This window comes from Phacochoerus africanus, chromosome 8 (genome assembly GCF_016906955.1).
Source record: "Phacochoerus africanus isolate WHEZ1 chromosome 8, ROS_Pafr_v1, whole genome shotgun sequence".
In the NCBI taxonomy this organism is placed as follows: domain Eukaryota; kingdom Metazoa; phylum Chordata; class Mammalia; order Artiodactyla; family Suidae; genus Phacochoerus; species Phacochoerus africanus.
The window spans coordinates 152,202,631-152,214,899 of record NC_062551.1 but is presented as its reverse complement, the minus strand read 5'-3'; the positions used below and the strand labels follow the sequence as shown (position 1 = coordinate 152,214,899).

The window sequence follows — 12,269 nt, the reverse complement described above, 5'->3', positions numbered from 1 at the left end:
TCTCCTGGCAGCACTCCTTCACTTACTACTATAGTAGCAGAGGCTGGTTTGCTTATAGTTTGTTAGAGAAAAGCATACTCCCACCCATCATTGTAGAACAGATATGTATGTGTGTGTGTATATATATATATATAGAGAAGCAGTGATTTTCAGACTTTGAAGTGTCTACAAAGTATGTGGGACTGGGCACAGTATAATAAAGGAGACTCCAGCTATCAAAGTTTATATTTTAATTTCCAAAATAAGCAAATATGATAGAAATATTAGGTTAAATCTGAGTGATGTGAGAAAATGAGTAGTAGTATTTGTGAGCTTTTTTTGTTGTTAGCTTTTTGACCGTCCTGTCTCTTTTAAGTAGCTCAGAGAGAGAGAGAAGAGAGAAAGAGAGAGGGACAGAGGTAGGTGCAGTGAACCTAAACAAAATATCACCATGAGATCTTGTGAAAAGAGATGTCTTGAACCACCGCTGGACATTCTGAGTCACCCATCAGGCATGGGTCCATGTTTAATACCCCCGTCTTTCACATCTGTGATAAAGGTGGCTCTGGAACCGCAATGTGAAGTATATAGATAGGAAGAAGGTTGGTTACCCACTAGGTATTGAAAACTAAATTTGCCCTTCTTGCTCTTCTTCCTTCTTTAGAGGATTATTTTTTTTCCTCTTCTTTTTTGGCCCCTCTATAACATATGGAGTTCCTGGGCCAGGGATCAAGGGAACAGATCCTATCTGAGCCAAGCCACAGTTGCAGCAATGCTGGATTCCAGCACTCTAGGATGGCACTGTTCCCATTGCACCACAGCAGAAACTCCTCCACCAGTCTTTTTAGGACTGCCCCTACATTCAAGCTGGAATGAGATTTTTTTCTTTGTGTACCCCTCTCTACCCCTCTATATACTTCCATCAAAGCACTTCATCTTCTGTCCTGTAATTGTTTACATTTCTACCGTAGAGATCTTAAAAGGATACAACCTCTCATTCTTTTTGTATCCCCATCACTAAAGATTATACGTGACAGGTAATAGCCACTAAACTGCTTAATGACAAGGTTGGATGCATGCATTGAATTTAAGAGAGATTGTTTCCTCCTGTGGTCTCTTTGGGGAAAGCTTACCAGCCTTCGTTTGTGTTTCTCATTTGGAGGGTTGGAGGACAGTGTGTGTAACTTACCTATGCTGTGTTTAAGACTATCACTTGATTTTAATGTCCTATTATTAGCTCAGCGTGTCAATATATAGTCTCATTCACAAAACTGGACTGAATTGATTATACCTGTGTAAAGTGTAAATAGCAAACTTGTGCAACAATACATCATAAGTCATGACAGGTCAACCCTTTTTCAATCTAGTTTTAATAAAATTGCATGTAAACATCTCTTCTTATAAAAGGTCATAGCCTTAGCTGTAAATTTTTAAAGATATTTTCAAATAACAAAGAGATAGAACTGAAGGAGCAAATCATGCTCGTTAAATAAATATGTAAGTAAAATTGAAAATGTATTAAGTGTTTTATGAAGCAGACTGGCCTAACCTACTTGTTCCTGCAAACACTGTTTTATTAGAAGCATCCATTTTCAAACTAGCAATGTGCAAATTACTAACATATATATGTTTGTGTATATATAAATATATACTTATCAACTTATTTGCATATAAATATATACTTATCAACTTATTTGCATATAAATCTATACTTATCAGCTTATTTGCATATAAATATATATTTATCAACTTATTTGTATATAAATATATATATTTATCAATAAGATCCCTAAGGAAAAATAGAAAACCAAAAATTTGTGTCAATCTGGCTTTAGTTATATTTAGAAAAATAAAACTGGACTTGCTTGCTTTCTTTTCTTTTCTTTTTTTTCCTTTTTTGGCCATGCCTGCGGCATATGGAGGTTTCCAGGCCAGGGACGTGAAGCCCATCTTCATCCTTGACCTACACTGCAGCTGTGGCAAGACCACATCCTTAACTCACTGTGCTGGGCTGGGGATCCAACCTGCACTGCTGCAGGGGGTTAATGCCCTACCCTTAACCCCCTGTGCCACAGCAGGAACTCAAGACTGAACATGTTTTCTAAGAAAAAAAAAAGTATCAAGTGCTGAAGTTGATGTGATTCTAAAGTTAAATGTTTATATCCATTTTAAGTTATAAGCAAACAATTTGAATGTGCAGATGGATTCAGTTCAGCTTTTTGTTATTGATTCATGAACCAAATAGTGCGCTTGTCCCCTGAAGACATGATGTGTAGCTGAAATTTTCTACTATGGACCTAAAATGGTAGCTTTGTGTATATGAGTGTATTTTGGCCTAATAGATAGCAGCATCTTAAAAATAAATTTATACCTAAAAAGGAAACAAATTAATATTTGAAATTCATTAGTGCATCAAGTCTTAGAGACTTAGAAAACATTTTCTTCTTAGAACTAAAGCAAGCATAACATTTGTAAGATATTGTCCTCATATGTATTAACGCTATTTTCTCAGTATTAATAAAATAAATTTGATTTCTTCTGACTCAAACCTCCTAGACCCAGAATTCCAGAGTTAGAAGGATCCTTAGAAATTATATAGTCTAACTGACCAAGCTATTTAATGATTTAGTCAGAATTAGAATCTAGAACTCCAGTGTAATCTTTTTTTTTTTTTGCTATCAATGCTTATGTTTTTGTATTTGTTTTTTAGGTGACAGCACTTCAAGATGAAAAGAATTCACTAGTTTCTGAGAATGAGATGATGAATGAAAAACTTGACCAGTTGGATGGATCTTTTGATGATCCAAATACAGTGGTTGCAAAAAAGTATTTTCATGCACAGTTACAACTAGAACAATTACAAGAAGAAAACTTCAGGTAGCATTTGTAGTAAAAATCATTCTATACAGTTTTACTAAACTAGTAGCTAAAAAATCATCAACAGCTAATTATTAAGCATTATAAAGCATGTTTAGAAAACTAAACTATTGAGAATACTGAGTGGAATAAGTGGTTCCTGCCCTCATATGGCTTATTTGCAGTCCAGTTAGGCAAGCGGGATACCTATGTGAAAAAAAAAAAAAAAACCAAAAAGCAAAAAACACCTCAAAATAATGTTTGATAAGGGCCAAATGAAGTCCATAGGCAAGTCCAAGAGGAGTTTAAAGGAGTGATTTCTGAAGCCTGGGGGAAGGGGGAGTTTCTTACATAGAAGAGGGAACTTGATAATAAATGGAAAAAATGTAAATCTTAAGCTAAAGAGATGCTTTTCATATCACCTTTTATATTTTTTCTTTAAAAAAAAAAAGGTGTACATCTAATCATTAATAAACATTGACTGTCTCTTGTGTGCTTATCACTGAGCCTTGCACTATAAGGCCTGAAAGTAGGCCCTCCAATTGTACTGTATCTGTTTTGTTTGTTGTTACTTTATTTTGATATGATTTCAGACTAAATAGAACAAGGAACTCCTTTATACCTTTCATTCAGATTTGACAGTTGTTTTGCAGTTCTCTTTATTTGCTTTAGCAGCCTTTCTACATATATATATAGTTTTGAGAGTAAATGGACACATGCTCCTTTACCCCTAAATACTTAAGTATGTATTTCCTAAGAACAAAAGTATTCTCTTATAAACCACGGTATAATGGTCAAAATTAGCGAATTTGTACTTGATACACTATCATTAGCTAATCCACAGATATTATTCAGATTCCATCAGTTATCTCAGTATCCTTTATTTTTTGTTTGTTTATATTTCTTTGCTTTTTTAGGGCCTCACTTGAAGCAGATGGAAGTTCGCAGGCCAGGGGTAGAATCAAAGCTGTAGCTGCCAGCCTATGCCACAGCCACAGTAACATGGGATCCAAGCCATGTCTGTGACCTACACCACAGCTCACGGTGATGCCAGATCCTTAACCCACTGAGCAGGGCCAGGGACTGAATCCATGTCTTCATGGCTACTAGTCGGGTTTGTTACCTGCTGAGCCACAGTGGGAACTCTCTTAGTGTCCTTTGTAGCTATTTTTTTTTCTTTGTTCAGAGCGTAATCCAGGATCATGTATTGCATTTAGTATTGGATTCTTATTCAGTGGTCTGTAACTCCATCATCATTTATTATGATGCTTAAGTCGTCCCAGATTTGACCACTGAGAAGCCTTCCGTTGGCCCTGTGCTGTGCTCTTTGAGTATGTTACTGTCCTTTGAGTATTTTCTTAGCTTCTGGCACAACAAAGTATTCTAAGCTCTTCTCTTTCTAGAATGACAGAATGTTCTAGAACTCTGGGATCAGCCAGTTCTCCAAGAAGCCCTGATCGTTTTAGTGGAGAATGTTATTTAGAAACAAAGACCTATTCTCTGGGTGAAATTTTCTATCGTTGCTTCTGGGCCATCTTGGGGTACAGAGCAAGGAAACAAGCTTATACAGGTTCATACTCATCCATGTTCACACACACGTGCATATGCACATATCTGCATTTGTTTTCACACTTAGAGTTGTGAAGAATTAGTTCGTATTATCATCTCCCATTTCATTCTGATATTCTCTATTTCCATATTGTAACTACCTTCTCCAACAGTGAGAAACCTGGCCATTTTCCTCAATATATTAACTCATTTATTCAATCCCAAAACACATAGGAAGTAAGAATTGCCAACCCACACCTCTATAAAAAGCAAACTAATACTATTCTTCAGTATGTTGTTTTTTTTTCAAAATGACATTTACATGTTCTGAAATGAATAAACTCTTGAGTCCAATTTTGAGGCTAATTACACTGTTTGGTTTTTTTTTTTTTTTTGGTCTTTTTGTCTTTTCCAGGGCCGCACTTGTGGCATATGGAGGTTCCCAGCCTAGGGGTCTAATTGGATCTGTAGGCACTAGACACAGCCACAGTGACATGGGATCCGAGTCGCATCTGCGACCTACAGCACAGCTCACAGCCATGCCAGATCCTTAACCCACTGAGCGAGGCCAGGGATCGAACCTGCAACCTCATGGTTCCTAGTCATATTTGTTAACCACTGAGCCATGACGGGAACTCCTAATTACACTTCTGATTATTTTTCACTATAGATATTTTCTCTGATCTAGAACTTCATATAAATAGAACTGCAGTATGAACTTTTTGGTGACTTGTTTCTTTGGTTTCTTTTGCTCAGCATATTTGTGAGATGTATCCATGTTGCTGAATGTACAAGTAGTTCATTCTTTTTTATTGCTGAGTAGTATCCATTATATGGAATATTATTTCACATTATGTAATATTTTGTTTATTCATTTTCCTTTAGATGGGCATTTGGGTTTCCAGATTTTGGCTAAAATAAATAAAGCCAGTATGAGCATTGTAATATAAGACTTTTTGTAAACATGTATTTTCATTCCTCATTGGCAGATACATAAAGTGATATTCCTGAGTTATGCACTAGGTCTATATTTAATTTTAAAAGATGCTGGCAAACTATTTCCCAAAGTGGTCATACTGTTTTACATTCCCACTGGAAGTGTTTGCTGCTAGTTGCTCTAGTTACTCTGCCCTTATAACATGGCCTATAAGTCTTTCTAATTTTAGTTATCCCAGGGAATATGTTATGGGTGTCAAATTGTGACTTTAATTTGCATTTTCCTGATAACTAATGATATGATAAGCCCCTTTTTGTGCTTATTGGCAATATATCTTAACTTTGTGAATTGGCTCTTAACACTGTTAGCCTGTTTTTAAATTGGGTTGTTTATTTTTTATTACTGAGTTGTAGATTAAAAAATATATTCTGGATACAGATCCTATGTCATGTAATATTTCACTCATTCTTTGGCTTGCCTTTTCATTTTTCAAATGGTGTCTTCAAAGTATTAAAAGTTCTTAGATGAAGTCTGATTTATTGATTTTTTTAAGGTTAATGCTTTTCGTGTACTGTCCCCAAAGAAATCTTTGTCTACTGCCTTGTCATGAAAATACTTTCTAGTATTTTCTTCCAGAACCTGTATAGTTTCATCTTTTACATTTAGGCGTATGATCCACCTTGAATTGATTTTTTGAAAATCATGTGAGTTGTGGGTATCAGGCTTTACTTATATTTTCCATATGAATATCTAGTTGTTCCAGTATCATCAGTCAAAAAAAAAAGTCTTATTTTACTCCATCAGATTTCTTTGGCACCTTTGTGGAAAATTATATAATCATAAAATTTGGGTCATTTTCTGGATTCTCGGTTCTTTCTCATTGATCATTTTGGCTATCTTTGTACCTATGTGGCATGGTCTTCATTACTTTAGAGTAAGTTATTAAAATCAAGTAGTGTAAGTATTGCAACCATTTTCTTTCCTTTCCACATTTGCTTTTTCTCTTGTAATGTCTTTCGGGTTTTGTTATCAGAGTTCTGCTAGTCTCATATTCTAAGTCCTTTGCTTTTTTAGTCAGTTTCTGTATTTAAAAACAAAACTTGTGATTATGATTTGGATTGTATATGATTGATATCTTAACCATATTGAGAATTTCTGCTTACAGAAATAGTATCTCCATCTATTTTAAATCTTTGATTTCTCTAGCAGTTTTGTGGTGTTTCCAGCAGTTTTATGTGCCTTCTGTTAATTTTATTCCCAAGTGTTTTGTACTTTTTTCCTGCTACAAATGCAGTTACAAAAATTATTCTGAAAAGTTGTTGCTAATATATAGATATACAGTTGATTTTTGTATATTGAAACTTTTATCTTGTAACTTAAACTTGTATCTTGTATTTTGAAACTTTTATGTCTTGCAAAGTTTCTTAATTCACTTAGTGATTCTAGTAGTTGTTTGTTTAGGTAGAAAGTCCTAAGGAATCTACATTCATCTATTAATAGAGCTTTACATCTTCCTTTTATTATTTCTGCCTTGTATTTTTTTTTCTTCTTGCTTTGAGCAGGAAAAAAACACCTTGCTTTGTTTTGTGTCTTACGGAGAAAATGTTCAGGTAATAAGTACTATCAGATATGAAGCTAGCTCTGGAGTTCTTTAATTTGCTTTTTATCGGATTGAAGGATTTCCCCTTTATTTCTGCTTTGCTAAGAGTTTTTATCCTTAATTGGTGTTGATTTTTGTCAGGTGACTTTTCTGCATCTTGAAAAGATAGTGTGTTTTTCATTCTTTTAATATGATCAATTTTTATGTGTTAAGAAATCTTATGTTCCAGGGAAAAAACACTTTGGTCATATTTTATTATCCTGTATACATATGACTGCATTTGGTTTAATAATATGTTGAAAGAATTGTTGTGATTGTCTTCATAATAGATACTGGTCTGCAACTTTTTTCTCTTGTAATATCTTTCAGGTTTTGTTACCAGAGTTCTGCTAGTCTCATAGAATAATTAGGAAATATTCTCTCCTCTATTTTTTGAAAGTTTATGTAAGAATAATACAATTTCTTCCTTTAATATTTGGAAGAATTTATTAATTAAAGCAGTTGGATCTGTGGTTTTCTCTTTTAATGACAAATGTAATTTATTTAATTGTCATAGGACTTTTCAGATTTTCTGTTTCATCTTGCGTCAGTTTGCTGAATTGTTTTTTTCAGAGTATGTTTATTTGCTTTAAGTTGTTGAATTTATTGATATAAAGTTGTTCATAATACTCTATTTATTGTCCCTTTAATGACTGTAGGAGCTATAGTGGTATTTCCTTTTTCATTCCTGATATTAGTAGTTGGTGCTTTGTCTCATTGTTCTTGATCACTCTTGCTAAGGGTTCATCAATTTTATTAATCTTTTCAAACACCTATTATTAGCTTTCCATATTGTAAGTTTTAGATCTCTGTTCTTTATTTCCTTTTACTTACTTTGGATTTAATTTACTCTTCTTTTTCTAGCCTCTTAAAGTTAGATGCCTTTCTTTAAAATTGTAAATTTCCCCCTAAGCACTAGTTTAGCTCTGTCCCCAAAATTTGATTGACTGTTTCTGTTATTATTCAGTTTGAAATGCTGTCTAATATCTCCTGAGATTTCTTCTTTGACTCATGGATTATTTAGAAATGTATTAATTTCCAAATATTCAAGGCTTTTCTACAGACTTCTTATTGTGACTGATTTCTAGTTTAATTTCCTTGTGGTTAGAGAACATATTCTATGAGATGTCAATCTTTTCATATTTATGATGCTTTATTGCTTATGGTATTTTTTGTGGTGAGTGTTCCATATGTACTTGCAAAGAATGTGTGTTCTATAGTTTTTGACTAAAGTGTTTCATAAATATTAATTATAGCAAGTTGTTAATAGTGTTATTCACATTTCTTCTGTATTTTTACCAACATTTATGTTTTGTTCTATAATTTATTGGGAAACTGGTATTGAAATTTTCAACAGTAATTATGGATTTTTGCTTCATCTATTTTAAAACTTTAGTTAATATACAGATTTATAATATGTCTTTCTGATGAATTCATACTTTTATAATTATGAAATATCTCTATCTTTGGTAATACTTTCCATCTTGAGTTTTTTTTTTTAATGTTAATATAACCACCTCAGCTTTCTTTGCTTACTCTTTGCAAGATACTTTTTTCTCTTTTTACTTTTAATCACTATGTCTTCATATTTTAAAATGTCTCTTCTATCTAGCATATATTTGAGTGTAACATATCCAATCTGATAGTCTCTGCCTTTTTAATTGGTATACTTAGTCCATTTGCCTTTTATGTAATTTTTGATAGGGTTGTATTCAGGTCTATCACTTTGCTACTTTTCATTTGTCATATCCTTATTTTTCTTCCTTTTCAGCATTATTTTCAGTTGATCAAATAATTTTTATTTTTGTCTTTTTTTGTTGTTGTTGTTGTTGCTATTTCTTGGGCCGCTCCCTCGGCATATGGAGGTTCCCAGGCTAGGGGTTGAATTGGAGCTGTAGCTGCCAGCCTACGCCAGAGCCACAGCAACGCGGGATCCGAGCCGCATCTGCGACCTACACCACAGCTCACGGCAACACCGGATCGTTAACCCACTGAGCAAGGGCAGGGACGGAACCCGCAACCTCATGGTTCCTAGTCGGATTCGTTAACCACTGCGCCACGACGGGAACTCCAAATAATTTTTAATATTTGATTTTAAGCACTGTATTGTCATTTTTGTTTTTGTTGTTGCTCTAGGGTTTGAAGTATTTATTTTATCACAGTGTACTCAGAATTAATATTTTATCTCTTTACATGCTATGTATATTTTTGGGTAACTTTAATCTATATGTTTTCTCTTCATCTTTTGAATATAAAATTCCTTTTGAATTGGAGAACCAAGCTCAGTGTTTCAGAAGTGAAAATGAAAACTCAGAATATTTTCTTCTCAACTTTGTTTCAAAATCAAGATCTGAGAAGTGCCTTTTTCCTTTAGTTTTTCTTTTGAATGTGGAATTTAAAAAAAACAATTACAAGTGAGTTTGGCTAAGCTTGTTTGTCAGTGAGAAAACAAATGATGGAAATAACATTATAAATGCCTGTTTTCTTTATGCAAGGCTTGAAGCTGCAAAAGATGATTACCGTGTTCACTGTGAAGAACTTGAAAAGCAATTAATTGAATTTCAGCATAGGAATGATGAATTGACTAGCCTTGCTGAGGAAACAAGAGCCCTGAAAGATGAAATAGATGTTCTTAGGTATGGCTTGTCTAAATATAATTATGTCACTTCTGAGTTGTTACTTAGCCATTTCAGTATTCCACTTTTTTATCAGGGATTTTTAGAGATATCCCTATATGTCAGGTATTAATCAGTTTTTATCCAGGCTTCTAGTCTTTATTACTTCTTTTATGCTTGTTAATAGTTTGTGCAATTTAAGGGTAATATTTGATTATTAGGACAGTTTCCTAACCCCAAATGATACCTTTTTAAAAATTTGTAAGCTGAGTTACTTTTATATACATTTGGCTTGACCTTCTGTGCTTACTAGTGTATCTTGTGAAATATTCATGTAAAAATGAATTCTCACAGTCCATATTTTGGCATTTGATAAAATATAGATGAATATAGATAAGAATCCTAACATTTATTTTGAAGTTATCCCAGGTTCTCTTGCTTGCTTTGACAATATAAAATTTATATTTAGCTTTTGCCTGTGGGATGATACTCAAGCAAACAGTCTTTCCCACATGATTTTTATATTTTCTGTTAAATTTTCTTAGTCATTTTCTTGCACAGTTTTTAGTGTCTATTTAAAACATAATCTTGGTAACCATTAATTTGAACCTGCATGTGATATTGAAATGATTCAGCCTGTTTATTTTTGTTCTAGCCCAGTTGTCAGGTAAGCACAACTGTAAAGGGAAGTGCTTTGCCAAACAGCTTATAAGTTGAGTCACTTCCTGGGTATATCAAATACTTAGAACAAAATTAAATTAAATGTTATGCACAAAGCATAATTAGCCCGTACACTATAGAGCAGCTCAGAATTGGTCAATGGTATTTACAAAACCATCCTTTTTAATATATTGTTCTGATATATAAAATAGTTTGATAATTCATTATGTTAGTTTTTTTTTTATCTTTTTAGGGCTGCACCCACAGCATATGGAAGTTCCCAGGCTGTGGGTTGAATAGAAGCTGTAGCTGCCAGCTTTCACCACAGGCACAGCAGCGCCAGATCTGAGCCACATCTGTGACCTATGCCACAGCTTATGGCAACATTGGATCCTTAACCCACTGAGCGAGACCAGGGATCAAACCTGCATCCTTATGGATGCTAGTCGGGTTTGTTGCCGCTGAGCCACAACAGGAACTCCTAAAGCATTTTTTTCTTTTTTTTCCTTTTTAGGGCTGTACCTGCGCCATATGGAAGATCCTGGGCTAGGGGTTGAATTGGAGCTGCAGCTGCTGGCCTATGCCACAGCCACAGCCACAGCAACATTGGTCTGAGCCTCATCTGCGACCTACACTGCAGCTTGCAGCAACTCTGGGTCTTTAACCCACTGAGCAAGGCCAGGGAATCAAACTCACATCCTCATAGACACTATGTTGGGTCCTTAATGTGCTAAGCCACAACAGGAACTCCTGAAGCATTTTTATTTTGATTTTATATCAAAAAGGTTGAACTTTAGACTGTTTTAGGCCTGAGTGTGTTTCCAAAATTCTTGCAATGTTTATGATTTCTTTTCTCTGTTTTTTTCTCTCTCTCTCTTTTTAAAGCCAATTGATAGGGTTTTTTTGGAAGACTTATTTTACAGCCAGAATAACATTGTTATGTGCATTTTCTAGTTTTTACATGGTAATGTTTAATCTTTAAATTATAGGGCTACCTCTGATAAAGCAAATAAACTGGAGTCAACAGTTGAGATATATCGTCAGAAGCTACAAGATCTGAATGACCTTCGCAAGCAGGTGAAAACTTTACAGGAAACAAACATGATGTATATGCATAATACAGTCAGCTTAGAAGAAGAATTGAAGAAGGCAAATGCAGCACGTACGCAATTAGAAACATACAAGAGACAGGTAAAAAAAATCTTAATTTTTTTATCAATAAAATTGAAAGAGTTCATTATTCCATTTGATACCTTAAGAATGATGTAGAAGTGAATAAACATTGCCTGTAGTTAGCTGTGAATTTATTATGATACATTTCTTCTGTCAGTAAATTTTTTTTTTTTTTGCCTTTTTCTAGGGCCACTCTTGCGGCATATGGAGTTCCCAAGCTAGGGGTCCAATCAGAGCTGTAGCCACCGGCCTATACCAGAGCCACAGCAATGCTGGATTTGAGCCGTGTCTGTGGCCCACACCACAGCTCACAGCAACGCCGGATCCCCAACCCACTGAGCAAGGCCAGGGATCAAACCCGCAACCTCATGGTTCCCAGTCGGATTCGTTAACCACTGCACCACAATAGGAACTCCTCTGTCAGTAATTTTTTTTTTTTGTCTTTTTGCCATTTCTTGGGCCGCTCCCACGGCATATGGAGGTTCCCAGGCTAGGGGTCCAATCGGAGCTGTAGCCACTGGCCTACGCCAGAACCACAGCAACTCGGGATCCGAGCCGCGTCTGCAACCTACACCACAGCTCACGGCAACCCCGGATCCTGAACCCACTGAGCAAGGGCAGGGACCGAACCCACAACCTCATGGTTCCTAGTCTGATTCGTTAACCACTGCGCCACGACGGGAACTCCAGTAATTTTAATTCAAATGTGAATAGTTGAGTTTGAGTTATCTAGGTCCTTTACATTTTTATTAGCTTCTGAGCTATATTTTTTGGACATTTTATTGTTTACTAGCATTTCGGGTAACCAGTGTCAAATGCCTAGAGAATGGAGTTATAACCTAAAATGTTTTGTTTTGCTATT

At 35.0% G+C, this 12,269-nt stretch overlaps 1 protein-coding gene across 1 annotated transcript in view; it reads left to right on the top strand.

Annotated features, from left to right (window-relative positions):
* The window catches only part of HOOK1 (hook microtubule tethering protein 1), a 71,431-nt gene that overhangs the window by 33,455 nt on the left and 25,707 nt on the right, over positions 1–12,269 (top strand). The window contains exons 9-11 of the mRNA XM_047788868.1: positions 2,690–2,856; positions 9,455–9,595; positions 11,224–11,425. Of these exons, the coding sequence (XP_047644824.1) occupies positions 2,690–2,856; positions 9,455–9,595; positions 11,224–11,425 (510 nt within the window). The remainder of the gene's footprint in view (positions 1–2,689; positions 2,857–9,454; positions 9,596–11,223; positions 11,426–12,269) is intronic.